Source organism: Chrysemys picta, chromosome 11 (assembly GCF_011386835.1).
Source record: "Chrysemys picta bellii isolate R12L10 chromosome 11, ASM1138683v2, whole genome shotgun sequence".
Classification (NCBI taxonomy): Eukaryota; Metazoa; Chordata; order Testudines; family Emydidae; genus Chrysemys; species Chrysemys picta.
Window position 1 is genome coordinate 20,656,454 of NC_088801.1, and position 16,805 is coordinate 20,673,258.

The 16,805-nt window shown below is 38.2% G+C and overlaps 1 protein-coding gene across 5 annotated transcripts in view; it reads right to left on the reverse strand.

Annotated features, from left to right (window-relative positions):
- Positions 1-16,805, reverse strand: part of LOC101938743 (von Willebrand factor D and EGF domain-containing protein-like) — a 251,180-nt gene that overhangs the window by 189,435 nt on the left and 44,940 nt on the right. For all 5 annotated transcript variants that reach the window (XM_065561612.1, XM_024106535.3, XM_065561614.1 and 2 more), the window contains exon 2: positions 1,668-1,852. In XM_065561612.1, the coding sequence (XP_065417684.1) occupies positions 1,668-1,852 (185 nt within the window). The remainder of the gene's footprint in view (positions 1-1,667; positions 1,853-16,805) is intronic.

Here is a 16,805-nt window from a genome sequence, read left to right on the forward strand (position 1 = left end):
ATTAAAATCAGCTCACTACAGCCAGTGATTGAAATATCCAATAATAACTGCTTATTAATGGGTGGAAGCTGAGCTGTTATTAATACAAATTATTTTGTTCCAGAGGTTCTGCTCAAATTAAATGGAAAATCAAATTAAATGGTGATTTAATTAAGTGGAATAGAATGTGGAGGACAAGAATTAGAAGGTGAAGATCTAAAAGAAACACATTCTTCCAGTAGTGACATATAACAGGTATAATCCTTCATCAACAGGATGAAACAGGTATTTTCTACCATTCAGATAAGACTTAAGAAACCAATGGTAAGAATGACGTTACAAGTTAAGAAACTAAACAAGTGATAAAACCCTACAAACTTGAATAAAGGAGTCGAAGTTGGGAAGGCTAAAGAAACAAAGGATGTATTGCTAAAGGTACATTGCGGAGATGAGTACTCCCAAATACTGAAAATTACTGAATTGTAAAGTCAAGATATATTATAGAATAATTGCACATATACAGAACAGTCTGAATAAACAAAATATGACTTTTTAAACAATTTCTTCCATGATGGACTAACAGAAGCAAATGTATATTTTATAATTAAATGTATATAGTATATATAATCCTAGGAACCCCATAAAAGCGACAAGTATGATTTAACATTCCATATAATGTAAAATTATGGAAATAACTTTTATTTGTCTTGACTAAGCATGCACGGTTAGCTGTTGCTCTTACTGTGAATAAATAATGTTGTTTTCTAAATTCATAAATGTTTTGTATGTAGCGTGGTATGTAATATTTTTAAAAAGGGACTTTAAATTGAATTTTTCATCTTCAAAGTGCTTTACAATCATCAATTAATCTATTCTTCTACAGAATAGACTCTTTGTTTGATAATGCGTTGGACACCATTTTAATCTCATACAGCGGTCCTCAGTACACTATTGGTATTTGATAAGGATACAATGGAGTTAATCTGGCAGAGCACCCATTGTACAGAAGGTCTGAATTTGGCCCATAAATTCTGTTTTCTAGGTTTCAAAATTGTATTAACTCCACCTGAAAATGAATATCAATTTTCTTATCCTTTTCTACAGAGTCGCATGTGAAACAACTAGAGAAAGCAACTAACCCATTTATGAGACTAAGTAATACACTGTGGCAACAATACTAATTAAAAACATTTGCATCTTGTTTCTCTCTGTCATTTGTCACTTACACTCTTTTTCAACTGATATAACTCCATTGCCTTCATGTGGGGTTATTCTCGATTTACACTTGTGTACACTTGCGAACAGAATCAGGCCCTTTGAATTCATTCCAGTAGTGTGGAGTCCAGAATTACTTGGAATAGACTAACCTCTAAGAAGTACTTTTGGGGGAATGATGACCATACAAACTGTGAGGGCAAAATCCTCCTGTCAGTTAAATCCACGCAATCCCATTATAACCTTTCGGTTACCTGCTGTTAGAGTGTTACTAAGATTGTCAAGTCTCCAGGATTGTCCCGGAGTCTCCACGAATTAAAGATTAATCTTTAATTAAAGATTATGGCATGATGAAACCTCCAGGAATATGTCCAATCAAAATTGGCAACCCTAGGTTTTACAGATGTGACAGAAAGGAGAAGTTGCACCTACTGGATTTATTTAAGTACACAAAGTTCTTAATTTTTACTAACTTCTACACATTTTGTTGGCATTTCTGCAGGCCTATTGTTGATCATGAAACGATACCACCCTTGTGGCAATGAGTGATCACAAACCAGCTCCTGAATTGCTGTTTGCTGTAATTCCAATGAATCAAACGTGGTGCTGCGGTAGGGATTGTGCAGAATCTGGTGTCCTTCCGGAAAGCATTCCGGAGCTAAAGAAAGGGTAAAAAGAATGAAGGTTATAAAATATCCATTTCCGTTTCTCATAATTAATAACTGCTGAAGATGGGCCAAGGAGCTGGTGTTCAAATCCAGATTAGGTTCAGGCTAGGATTCAAGGCCAAATCATAGCTAGGCCTCAAGTTTGGATTTGTCAACTCTAAAATCTCAGGACCTGTAGTTATAGGATATTTGCCATCTTGGTCTGAAATCTCACAAGATTTTGACCACATTTGAAACAGAAGCAGAAAATAAAGCCCTTCTTGTTTTGCATTGAACTTGGGTTTGGTTCTAGGGACTGGCATCTGAGGGATTGCCTACACTGCCCTGCCCTGGGTGTGAATAGCAGTGAGCATCAAAATGATGCACTGAAACTTCCCTATGTGGACACTGCAGGCACAAACTAATTTCCTAGTTCACATTAATGTAGAGTCCTGTTTGAAGAGGGCTAAACATGAACTGGAAACCTTTTTGTCCATGCCTGCAGTGTCCACATGGGGGAGTTACAGCACAGCACTTTAATGTGCACTGCTGTTCAAACCCCCATACTCTGAACTGCAGAGCAGTATAAACATAGCTTGAGTCTCCCCTCCCCAAAATTCAAAAGAGAAAGAGAGGTTGATCTGAGGTTCCAGATTTGGTAATCTGATGATACAATTTTTTGATTTTTTGTTTTAACTCAAGTACTGTGTTTATGATTATTTTTAGTTTCATATAAAGTGATATCCCCTAGCACTAAAATATGCAACATCATTCCCAAACTTTTCAATATTTATCATTCTAGATCATGAACTAGTTTTATTTAAACCAAGAAAAATAAAATATGAACAGTTTGCAAAGAATTATTAAAGAATAAATAGCCTGAAAACAACAACTTGTTATATTCAGAATGAAAGCTAAGGTAGAATTTATTTGAAAGCATTTATGCTGAAAGGTACACTGTGATACTTTCTCATGTTCTTGGTTAAAGAATATCTTTTTCAAAGATTTTTTTTTTTTGTTCACTTGGTTTTGGTTTCCCCTTTTCCCCAAATAACTGGGGACTCTTAAATTGTATAAGAAATAACATACACCTTCTTAAATACTAAAAGATCTAAAAACATTTAACATTGTAAAGCCTTGAAAATAATTTAGCTATCTAGCACTAATACAACTCCCTCTTACTGCTAGAAGTTCAAAAGATGCAAAAATTGTATGAAAATTGTTCTTTGGAAACTCAGGCATTGTCAGCATGTTGAATCAACACTGTTACAGATGGAAGGTCATTTTGTCTATCCCTCTTCCTTGTTTTATTGTTTTCCTGAGTCTTAGTATCCTATGGTTTCTTGTTAAGCAATGGCTTGATGACTTCTAGTGATTTTATTTATTTTCCAGGTGTTTGTAGTCAGAAAATTAATGTGTGGTTAGAAAAAAAAATGCACCTTTTTACTCAGCTTTCCGTCTGTTTCCCTGAATCCTATCTGCTTTCTTTACAGAAAAAAAAAAACAAATTTGACCATGTTAGTACTGCAGAGTGAATACAGCTGTGGAGGAATGAACTGGTCTCTAGTCTGCTTCATGCCTCTTTTTCAACAGAACTGTCAGCCAACTTCTCACAGCAGTAATCTTTAATTACTAGTGATGATGTAAAAGGCAGAGAGAACATAGCAGGATGTTCACATCCAAGCTTTTATGTGTAGGGCTGGCAGTAGTTGGCTTTATAAACAAAGGGTATTTTATATGAAATCCCCACTATATCATTTCTCAAATGTCACTTTTCAGATTATAACCCTGTTTTAATATTGCTCCAGTGACACTGAAGCAGATTTATCATTTTTATTTTGTTGACAAGATACTCAGAAGGTCAAAGTCAATCTATTTATATTAATATTTTTAAAGATTATTTTTATTCTGTCAATGGTAAAGCAATGGTACACAAGACAAATGGAGCATTACAGAACCATTATTACAGCCTATAGGGCACTTTACCAATCGAAGGCCAGAGCAATATCAATGCAAAGTTTCGATTAAATTAAATTTACTGTATTTTTTAATTTTGTAATTCCCCAACCTTTTTTCCGAGAAGGGTAAGAACCATTTCACAGCGACTGCTGGAAAATATTGTACAAATAGTTATGTCTGGTCCTGCTTTCTTCAGAAATCCTTTCTGTGGATGTGCAGCCAGTCCTGGGACTGCATTGCATTAAAACTGTCCTTTGCAAAAGGGGGTTAAGTGGGAGTTAAACTATATTCAGTAGTGCATAGGCCTTGGGCCAGCCTTGTGCACAAGGGTGAATTTTACCGTGAGATAATAGCCTGCTAGCAGCTCAAAGAGCTTATGTGCCTTATATAGACCCTTTTCTGGATTGATTACTCATGTTTATATTATAAGATCAAGTTGTGACAGTATCTATTAAAATTCCTTTTTGTACCTATGTCATATTAGTTTGTTGCACCTTCAAGATGAATGTCTCAATGGGAGCCCAAAACTTTACATTAACATTGCTGTAATACAGAAGGAATTGAACTCTTGGTATATATTGGGCCTCATTCTCAGAATTGTAGCATTTTACACCAACTTTGTATTGAATTTGCATTCATGAAAATGACTACACAAGGCGCAGGGCAGCGGAGAATCAGGCCCTTTATGCTGTATTTTGTTAAATATACCACTCTGACAATTGATGGGGAAAACTGAGGAAGAAGAGGTCTGGAGACAGTGGGGCTCCCCTATGGAATGGACCATCACCAAACTCAGTGAATTTCCTGAGACTGAGAAGAGGAAAGGGCCTAATCCCACACAGAGGCTTTAATCCTCTGGCTGCTGTGTGGGATGCCCATGACTTCCTCCCTGGCCACTTGCCCACAGTTACATCTACAGTGGTTTGAGCATTAGCTTGCTAAACCCAGGGTTGTGAGTTTAATCCTTGAGGGGGCCACTTAGGAATCTGAGGCAAAAATCAGTACTTGGTCCTGCTAGTGAAGGCAGGGGGCTGGACTCGATGACCTTTTGAGGTCCCTTCCAGTTCTAGGAGAAAGGTACATCTCCATATATTATAGAAATTAGTCAGATTTTCAGTTTTTGCTCCCAGCAGCTTGCCTTGTACTCAACAGGCAGACTGAGACGGGCAGACCATCTCCCAGAACCACAATAGGTTGCCTTGTTCTCAATAGGAGGCGCTGAGCTCTTAATTTAGATGCCTAACTTGAAGCAGGACTCTCTTGGAAATCTTTTGTATTTCTAAACTCCTGACAAAGAATTAATAAAAAAAGAGAGAGAGAGAGAAATTACGCAGAAAATAGTTAATGTAGTATTGCTGTATACATACTAATCTCAGTGTAGCAGGAGTTTATGCCTTGTTTTTTGTGAAGAATAGTACCTCACAACTTCCATCCCAAGAGCTCAAAGTGCTTTACTATCCTTTTTTATGCATGGGGAAACTGAAGCATAGAGAGCTTAAATGACTTGCCCAGCATCACACAATGTATCAGAAGTAGTACTGGGAACAGAACTCAGGTTTCACAATTCCCCGTTGCCTATTCTAATTACCTCCCTTTGAAATGAAAAACAAAAGATTCTACATGTAAATGGAGTTTAAATATTATTCTATGCACAGTATTACTGCAGGAGTCCTGTGATATCATTTTAAATGTAATTAATAATAGTCAGTTATTTCAATAATAATAATAATAATACAGAATATTCTGTTTAAACGTAATTAATAACACTGCTCAAAATGAATTAGTAATAATACAAATCCACAAAACATGTTGTGGTCTTGTTGATGATTAACTACTCTCTTAAAACAAGGCAAATATATTAGATGTTGAGGACATGGCTAATTATTTTTCATTCTTCATGTCTTTATGTTTACAGTAGCTTAGAAAAAATCCTGTTTTGCATGTTAACATTAAGAATATTCAACACAACTGAAATTTTCAAAGGGCAGGGAGGGAAGCCTAGGAGCACAGGAGAGGGGCATGGTAGGACAAGGCAGGAGGGAAGTTAGCAAATTCAATTCAAGAGAGTATATTTGGACAAAGATAAGAATGCTCTTACTCCCTCCGGCCCCCTTAAGCACATGACATTTCTGAAGGCATGACTCAAACAACCACAATCTCTTAATGTTTTATTCTCTAAGGCTCAGAATGTGTTTTACAGCCTCTGACTGTGGGATAGTTATGCTTACAGACTGAAGAGGTGCTAAGGCAACCTGATCAGCTGTCAACTCCATCCCAGTTAGAATGCTTGATTCTGCTCTCACTTACACTGATGCAAATCAGGAGCAACTTCATTGAAGTCAATGGAATTGCGCTAATATGAAGCTGGAGAAAGCCAGAGCAGAATCTAGCACAAGTCATTTACTGTGTAGTTACTGAGTTATTGACTTTCCTAGGCAAAAACAGTACATTTTAGAAGCTTATGACAGTCCATGTAAATCCTCACATGCAAATTGCAGTTCAGGGCACAGGCTAATTACCACTTCTTTAACAGGAAAATATCTTTATAATTAGACTATGTTATGGAAGTGTTGTTTAAAAAAACAAACCCAAAACAACAATCCTGCTATTTCCTGAAGCAGTTCACCTGGAAACTATTTGCCTCTGTGCGAAGGGGACTGCTGCTGTATTGACTTTAATCAAATGAAGACCCTTCTGTTCATTTTTAATGTGTGACAAAGTCAGATGTGATGTCAAGCTTGTGTACTGTGATGAAAGTGTTCAATATAACAATTGTCCCCCCCCCTTGCTGTGGGGAACAATAAAAGTCAATGTCCATGTCCTGTACTGAATTGTTATCGTTCTCCCAGGGGCAGGCTAGATTGCCTTTAAACAGAAATATTTCTTTTTGTATGGGACAACTGTAAATTTCATTTAATCTCACAGCTCTATTAGTATAATTGTATTACAGATTTATGAAAAGATGCTGAGTTTTCAGGGGAGCCAAGGGGTCATCATCATTATGACCATAAAGATTTAAATTATATAGTCAGCTTTCTTCCTGTCCAGTTTCAGTGCATATTAAGAATTAAATGATGTACAGTAGCTAGAATTTGTATTAGTAATCCAGCTCTCTATAATAAGATTCTTCTTGAACTATTATTACCATCAATACTTAAAGAGGTGTTGCTAAAAAGACATAATGTTTTGTTTGCTTGTCTAGGTTTTAAAGCTTTTTTTTTTCTTTTTTGAAAACCAACAATTTTGTGAGAGCAGCTCCCTGCAAAAAGACACTGGAAATGGTTCTTTTTGACACTTTCAAAGCAAACAAAACTCAATACATGTTGTGGCTGCTAAATAAAAAAGAGTGTTTGAGTAACTCTGTCAGCATTATAAAGAAAGTCTTAGGGCAGGTCTACACTACAAATTTACATCGGTGCAGCTGCATTGCATCTGGTGAAGATGTTCTCAGCCAATGGGAGAGAATTCTCCTGTCAGCTTAACAAGTCCACCTCCACGAGAGGCAGTAGCCATGTCAGTGAGAGAAGCTTTCCTGCCAGCGCTGTCTACATAGGGGGGTTAAGGTTGGTATAATTACGTCACTCACGGGTGTAAGTATGTAGTGTAGACCAAACTTTAGAGTGAAATCCTAGTCCTACTGAAGTCAGTGGGAGTTTCACCATTGATTTCAATAAAACCAAAATGTCACCCTTAGTTGCTCAATAGATGTGCTGTTAATTAGTTATGCTCAGCTGAAACTGTCTGGGTGGAAAGGCACAGACCTAATGGTGGAGAAACTGGTGCAAGGAAAGTCAGATGTGTGAACTGCTACAGGACCACTATTTTGCTGTTCTGGGTATGCTGACATAATTGTGTTCCTGCCACAGTGCTCCTGGAAATAGACGTATCTAGAGACATGTAATGGCCAAGGGAAAGGATGGCATGGCCACTACACAGTTTGTTCCCTTCTAGCATTGGCTGAAGTAAGAAGGGTACAATAAAAGTGCCCAAGGCTGTCAAGATGCTGTCAAGTATTCCATCTTAGATTTAAATTTTTTATTTACTTCCACTGTATGTACTCTCCATTTGGCAAACATTGATTCCTTCTACCTGTTTCTTCTAGGTCACTGGCCAGACCCTCAGCTGCTATAAATCTCTGTAGCTCCATTGAAGGCTGTGCTGGTTTACACCAGCTGAGGATCTGGCCACAGGAACCATCAAGGCGAAGGATTATTTACTTCCTTGATTTTCCAAGGTTGGCTCAGCTTTCTGAGGTAGATACAGACTACAATGTTGTTAACTGTGTATCACTCCATTCCTCTGCATTGCTTCTGCCTTTGCCATCTGGCTTCAATGGAGCTAGCTTGAGCAGAGCTTGCATGGGGATGTCTGTACAAGCTGGGAATCAAACCTTCCAGCTCAAATGTACACATATGTGAGAAGCCATGTAGCTTGTCTAAGGTATCCAGAGGGAGTCTGGTAAAGATGGTTTAAGGCTCCCTATTCCTCAGCTGTGCGGAGCACTGCCACCAGGTGGCTCAAGATCTGGCCCCAAACTCCAAACAGCCCCAACTTCCATTGGTATAAGATTGTTATAGGTAACCCGGTGTTAACAGCCAGCCCAGCTGTGCTGCATGCAGCCATTCATTTCTCTTTCAGTGACCGTGACGAAAAGGATGCTAGAATAGAATTTATCTGTGCAGCCCCAAAGGGCCCCGTTACCTCCTGATTGATGCTCTGATTCCATTTGGAAAGGAGCAGGGCACTGCAATGCTGGCGGAGGATGGGGTAAGGGGTACACAGCAGAGGGAATTGGAGCAAGACAGGGCAAATTTAAAAATAAAGCATTCTTCATTTTGTATTTATTTACAATGGCATGTTAGCTTTGGTGAGCTAGAACTCTCTCTGCCATCTGCCCTCCCAGTAAATATCAATGGATTACTCAGACAAAGGCTTAGGAGGCTGAGAGCTTGTTTGTTTACTCTGAATAGCAGCTGCCAGTCAAATAATATCAATAGGTGGTAGCAGATAGAAAACACTAAAAGAAATAAGGTCTATGAGGCTAAGATTTGTATTTATTTTGGCCAGAACAGTGCTAGACACAAATATATTTGAAAGCACATTCTAACGCTCAGAGAAATAGATGGCTAATTTGATGACAATTAATGAAAAATAAGCATTTCTGACACAAATGAAAAGAGAGTGGTCCCCATTCAGAAAGGTGCTGTGATTCTGTGTGATTTGGATTTCTTTAAAGTTACAACCCTAAAACATTAATATACTTTTGGGACCAAATCTTCCTGCACGCAGCCTGAGAAATGTGGACTTCCACAGGACTCGTCCTCTGAACCCCAGGCTGCAACTGCCCCTTTCCTTAATTGCAGTGAAAGTTCCTTGATAATGGGTCCATGTAATTATCTGTCCATACTTCCTATCCTCCCTTAGCCCACCGATTCTCCCACCCTCTCCTTGCTGCAACATAGGGGCTGAACTTGCCTAGTGCTTAGCATCCTGCCTTCTCCATACTAATTCCACTGCAGGCATGGCCCTTACTCGACACAGAGGAAGGGGCGTGTTTGATTCTGGTGCCTACTGGAGAAAAAAAATTTGAGATTTTAATGTTTGGATAAAAAATACAAACTGCCTTGCTCTTGCATGGTGCTGAGTTCTCTCAGATCTCATTGAAGCCAACAGGGTGCGCAAGCTCAGCACCTGGTAGGATCAGGCCCATAGGGGCAAGGCTTGCAGTCCTTCCCCCAATCCTTACTTTAAAAAAAAAAATCATACGAGGCAGGTTCTGGCCCTTACCTTCTGTGGAAAAAGAGTATTGGGAGAAAGAGAGGAAACTAGATGAGAAGGAGGAATTCTCTCCAAACTATTAGTGGCCAAATTCACAATGGTAAGAGAAGAATGTGTTCCAGTTAATTTTTATGCTAATTTTAATACTATGTTTCAGGGAGGGGTATTATTGTGATCTATCAGGTAAAGCCAGGTGAATTTACATAACCGCCCCCAAAAACCCTATTTGTCCATATTCTTTTGAATAAAACTCATTGACATTTTTCATAAGTATTGGAGACCCTCTTTAATTATTGTGAACATTCTGGTGAGATAAATTTTATTCACAAATTGTGGTGAATATGAGTGTGAATAAATATTTGAGAACATTTGAACCATATGCGCTCTCATGGCCTTTTAAAAAATATTGCAAAGAAACTTCATAGTAAACAAGTACAAATCACAACCTGTTTGCAGATCATTGAAAAACAGAGCTAACACTAGGTGACCAATCATGTGGCACAACTAGCACATACTCATACTCCTAATGACCAGGTACTAAACAAGTCATATTGTGTTCACACACAATATTAATTGGACATGTGTATATAATGAGCATCTATATAGAAATCATGACCCATGAAGAGATAACTAGGGGACTAAAAAACAGATTGTATGTTGCATAATTTATACTTAATGAATGATTCAACCAATCCTGGTAGACAGAAGTTAGAGGAAAAAATTGGACCAATCAAAACCACATTTTTTCTATATCTTTAATGCTAAAAATACATTTTGAATGTTTTGAAAATAAGGCATCTTGTTATTTTAACAGCAATTTCCAGCATACAACTAAGAGACTGTTATTGATGTAGATATGGTATATCAACCATTCATACAAAATATAGGTTTTAGTCTGTTCACTTCTATGGACATACTGTATATTCATAGAAGCATAGAACTGTAGAACTGGAAGGGACCTCGATAGGTCAGCTAGTACAGTCCCCTGCACTGAGGCAGAGCTAAGTATTATCTAAAGTTTCTAAACCATCCCTGATAGGTGATTGGAGGTTTTTAAGAACATGTTAGAGTAGACAATGACAGCAATTCCACAACCTCCCATGATAATTTGTTCCAGTGCTTAAATACTCTTATAGTGAGGAAGATTTTCCTAATGTCTCACCTAAATCTCCCTTGCTGCAATTTAAGCCCATTATTTCTCGTCCTGTCCCCAGTGACTAAGGAGAACAATTTATTACCCTATTCTTTACAACAGGGGTAGGCAACCTATGGCACACATGCCGAAGGCAGCACGTGAGCTGATTTTCAGTGGCACTCACACTGCCCGGGTCCTGGCCATCGGTCCGAGGGGCTCTGCATTTTAATTTAATTTTAAATGAAGCTTCTTAAACATTTTAAAAACCTTATTTACTTTACATACAACAATAGTTTAATTATGTATTATAGACTTACAGAAAAAGACATTCTAAAAATGTTAAAATGTATTACTGGCACGCGAAACCTTAAATTAGAATGAATAAATGAAGACTTGGCACACCACTTCTGAAAGGTTGCTGACCCCTGCTTTATAACCTTTTATGTGCTTGAAGACCGTTGTTATGCCCCTGCTCAGTCTTCTATTCTCCAGACTAAACAAACCCATTTTTTCAATCTTTCCTCCTGGGTCATGTTTTGTAGACCTTTAATCATTTTTGTTGCTCTCCACTGGACTTTTGCCAATTTGTCCACATCTTTCCTGAAATGTGATGCCCAGAATTGAACACAATACTCCAGCTGAGGCCTTATTAGTGCTGAGTAAAGTGGAATAATTACTTGTTGTGTCTTGCTTACAACACTTCTGCTAATACATCCCAGAATGATGTTCTCTTTTTTTTTTTTTTTTAAAGTATTACATTGTTGATTCATATTCAGTTTGGGATCCACTGTAACACCAGGTCCTTTTCTGCAGCACTCCTTCCCAAGTAGTCATTTCCCATTTTGTATTTGTGTAATTGATTATTCCTTCCTCAGTCTAATACTTTGCACTTGTCCTAACTGAATTTCATCCTGCTTAATTCAGACCATTTCTCCAGTTTGTCAAGATCATTCTGAATTCTAATTTTATCCTCCAAAGTGTTTGCAACCTCTCCCAGCTTTGTATTGTCTTCAGAATTTATAAGTGTACTCTCTATATCATTGTCAAAATATTTCCTGAAGATATTGAATAGAACCAGACCCAGGACAGCTCCCTGTGAACCCCACTCAATAAGACGTTCCAGCTCAATTGTGAACCATTTGGTATGGTTTTCCAGCCAGTTGTGCACTCACCTTATAGTAGGTTTATCTAGGTTATATTTTCCTATTTTGCCTATGAGACGTTCATGTGAGACACTATCAAAAGTCTTACAAAAGTCAAGTTATACCACATCTACTGCTCCCTCCATCCATGCTTATTACCCTGTCAAAGAAGATTATTACTTTGGGTTGGTTTGACTTGATTTGTTCTTGACAATCCTGTGCTGGCTGTTACTTATCGCCTTAGTTTCTTCAAGATGCTTACAAATTGATTATTTCCTCCAGTATTTTTCCGGGTACAGAAGTTAAGCTGACTGGTTTATAATTCCCTGGGTTGTCCTTATTTCCTTTTATTTTGTGATAAAATACGGTCCGTATAATCTCCCTGTGAGGTATGGCTTCTCCCTCACTGGACCTGGCCCACAATGCTGCAAGTTGCCCAATTGGAATCTCTGATATTTTTTCCACTCCACACTGATTACCACAGCTCCTTGCCACCAGGCAGGATGTAAGAACATGAATCCTTATTGTGGGTTAATCAGCTTGTCTACACAAATGAGGTAACCTGGAACACTGTGAGAAGGTTGTAACTGGTACACTTCAACAGCCCAAATGTATCACTTGAATGATGCATCAAAGTTCTGTTTGCCTGGGAACAAGGTCACTTATCATCCTGGATCTTCCATAAAGTAATGAAACATACTGTTGCCAAACCACAGGCCAGCTGTGTTCCACTTTTACTTCCAGACAAAGCAATTACCTATTCGTGCTTCGCTCTGTTATCTACAGTTTGATTTCTGTTCTTAACTTGTAGATTAGAAAGAATTGATTGATTATATGAAACATCTTTTGTAGTCAGAATTCCCCAAGAAAACTTTAAAAAGTAGTATGCTAAATATTGATAGTGCAGGAGTTCTGCAGGCAAGTGTAAAAGCCTCTCTCTCACACATAGCCTTGGATGTGCTTTACTGAGAGACAGAAGCAATGTCTGACAGGAATACCGCCGTTATCACCTGCTGTGTTTGAAAAGTGCTATGGGATATTATTAAGAAGGGAAAATGTAAAGTTATATCTGAAGAAATTTTGAACAATGATGTATAAATTTCAAGGCCAGAAAGGACCATTTTGATAATCTGATTTGACCTTCTGTATAACACAAGTCATAGAACATCCCCAAAATGATTTTTAGAGCATATCTTTAAGAAAAACATCCAATCTGGCTTTAAAAGTTGTGAGTGATGGAGAATTCACCACAACCCTTGGTAAATGGCTCCAGCGGTTAATTGCTCCTACTATTGAAAATTTACATCTTATTTCCCACTCTGAATTTCTCTGGCTTCAACTTTCAGCGATTGGATCATTTTATACCTTTCTCCACTAAATTGAAGAGCCATTATCAAATATGTGTTCCCCATGTAAATCAAGTGACCCCTTAACCTTCTCTTTATTAAGCTAAATAGGTTGAGCTCTTTGAGTGTATGACTATAAGCCATGTTTTCTAATCCTTAATCATTCTTATGTCTCTTCTCTGAAGCCTCTCCAATTTATCAAGATCCTTCTTGAATTGTGGGCAGAACTCAACACAGTATTCCAGCAATGGTTGTACCCATGCCAAATACAGAGGTAAAATAACCTCCCTGCTCCGACTTAAGATTCCCCTGTTTATTCGTCCATCAATGGCATTATCCCCTTTGTCCACAGTGTTGAACTGAGAGCTTAGGTTCGGTTGATTATCCCCTCCCCCAATCTTTTCCAGAGTCAGTTTTCCAGCACAGAGTCCCCCTCCTTTAAGTATGCCCTACATTCTTTGTTCCTTTAAATTTAGTTGTATTAAAATGCATATTGTTTTTGTCCCCAGTTTATCAAGCGATCCAGATCACTCTGTATGGGTAACCAGTCTTCTTCACTATTTACCACTCCCCCACTTTTTGTGTCATCTGCAAACTTTATCAGGTATGACTTTGTTTTCTTGCATGTCATTGATAAAAATGTTAAATAGCATAAGGGCCAAGAACCAATCCACAAGGGACCTCACTAGAGATACACCCATTCAAAGATGAGTTGTCATTTACAATTACATTTTGAGACCTGTCAGTTAGCCATCTTTTAATCCATTTAATGTGTGCCATGTTAATTTTATATCATTCTAGTTTTGTAATCAAATTGTTGCACAGTACCAGGTCAAACACCTTATAGAACTCTAAGTGTATTACATAAACACTATTACCTTTATCAACCAAACATGTAATCTCATTTTAAAAAAAGAAATTAGTTCGTCAGGATCTATTTTCCATACATCCATATTGATTGGCATTAATTATAGTACCCTCCTTTAATTCATTATTAATCAAGTCCCTAATGAATCATTCTATTATCTTGCCCGGGATCAATGTTAGAGTGACACACCTATAACTATCCAGATCATCCAATTTTTCCGTTTTAACTCTTGGCACATCATTAGTTTTCTTTCAGTCTTCTGGAACTTCCCCAGTATCGCAAGACTTACTGAAAATCAACATGAATGGTCCAGCAAGCCCCTCAGCCAGCTCTTTTATAGCTCTTGGATTTATCTTGAAGTTATCCAGACCTGCTGATTTTAAAATGTCTAACTTCGGTAGCTGCTGTTTAACATCCTCCAGTCATACTAATGGAATGGAAAAAATGTTATATGATAATACTGCATCATCTGTCTTTTTCCCAAATACAGAACAGAAATATTTCTTAAAGACTTCTGCCTTTTCTGCATTAAACTGATAATCCCACCATTTCCATCTTCTAATGGACCAATACCATTGCTAGGATTCTTTTTGTTCCTGGTATACTTAAACTCCTTCTTATTGTCCCTAACTCTTCTGGCCATAGGTTTCTCCTTGTGTCCCTTTGCTTCCCTTATCAATTTTATACAATTCCTAACGTCTGAATTATATTCGTTGCTATCAACTTCTCCCATGAGATCTATAGTATTTAGCTATGGAATAGTGTCCCAAGGGAAGTGGTGGAAGCCTCTTTGGTTGGCATACTTCAAAACTAGACATGACTAAACAACTGAAAATGTACTGTCAAGAAACATTCTGCATTCATAGCAAGATGGGCTGGATGAGCTAATAGGCCTTTTCCACTGTCTCTGTATCTTCTGTGATTCTATGCATGCCGATAACCTCTTTTTCACCACAGCAAAACAACTGTTAAAGATTACTTGAAATTTTGATAATGGCAGACACTTTCATTACTAGATTGCCATTTCAAATCCAGCTTAGGCCAGCTGTTATTGTCTTGGCTTTTTGATGGCCTATGCAAAATCTTTCCTGTTCCAGGATGTCCATATCCCAAAAATTAGTATCACAATTGGCACTAATTCACCCCTTGTTGACAGTCTCAGAGACTGGGCATTGAGATTGAACTACCTCCACTCTACCAGAGGCTGTTCTCCTATGACAGGATTTATGCACATTGGAGGGACAATGGGCTCAATTTCACTTTTGTAAAAGTTAATGTAAAGACTCCCATTGACGTCAGTGAGAGTTGAAGCATACCCAACCTGGCAGAGCTTGCACTGCAGCTGCCTGTGCTACATCTATTTTGTGGATGAATAAAGTACTTCAGTCTCTAGGATTGTCTCTCTGGCACCTTTTGTCAATCCTAAAGTAACACACAAATAGAACAATGGATACAAATACAGAAAATGTGCTGGCATTGCAAATACAAAGTGTGAAATTTAACGGAATGGGGGAACCTGATCTTTTGCTGCTTTTAAAATAGTCTTATGTATCTTCTCTTCCAGTTTAGAGAAAGCAAGAGAGCCAAAATGTGTCGATTACTGTATTAATTTTTACCAAGTGTCATTTTCACTTATTCTGGCCTGGCTATGGAACGAAAAATGTTAAGCATTTGAATATAGAAATAACCTACTATTACTTTGTCAGGAGAGAATTAAAAACCTCATAAATTTTCATAAGTTAGCTTTAAGTTAATGATGATGCCTTTAAGGACTTTTGAGAAATCAATAGAAAGAAAATTATAATTATAGTTATTGATTGGTCTCCTTTGTTCTCATCTCTCAGAATGAAAGAGTGAGACAAAAATGAAAAGGTTCTTTCTTACCACCTAATCTCAGCCAAACATACCCCTTCAAACGGTGCTTTCCTAGACAGCGGTAGCAAAAATGAACTTGCATGCTTCGATTTTAGAACCCATTGCGACTCTATTCAGATGGAAATTTGATGTCCATGGTTTGCCCCTTTGAGGATCTGACTTGTTTTCCTGTCTAAGCTTGGATGCAGGCTAGATTCAAGAGTCAACATTTTTTCCAGACTGCTCTCATGGAGGACGCTGAACTTTGGCAACATTTCCCCAGTTATTCTGACTAATTCATACAACCTTCCTTGAACAATAATGCTCTCTGGAGGATGATCTATGCTCATACTATGGGTTACTTATTGTCAACTGACTAGATTTACAAAAGAGAATGACATTGAGGTATAACGATTCCAATTGGAGTCTGAGTAGCAATGCCGTTGCCCAGGTTTTATGAACCAAATTTTCTAAAAGTATTCTATATTTGTCTATGTAGACAGAACACACCAATAGACTTTACATACTGTGACAGACCCAGGCCAATGGGGTACAGGAGTCTGGTAGAGGGCAAATATACTGGTCACTGGATGAGTAGTTTTCTGTTCCCTGAGTGACCAGAGCAGGGGCTGCACTAGAGTAATCAGGAACCTGCTAGAACCAGTTAAAGCAGGCAGGCTAATTAGGACACCTGGAGCCCATTAAGAAGAAGCTGCTAGAATCAATTAAGGCAGGCTAATCAAGGCACCTGGGTTTTAAAAGGAGCTCACCCCAGTTTGTGGTGGGAGTGTGAGGAGCTGGGAGCAAGAGGCGCAAGGAGCTGAGAGGGTGTGCTGCTGGAGGACTGAGGAGCACAAGAGTTATCAGACACCAGGAGGAAGG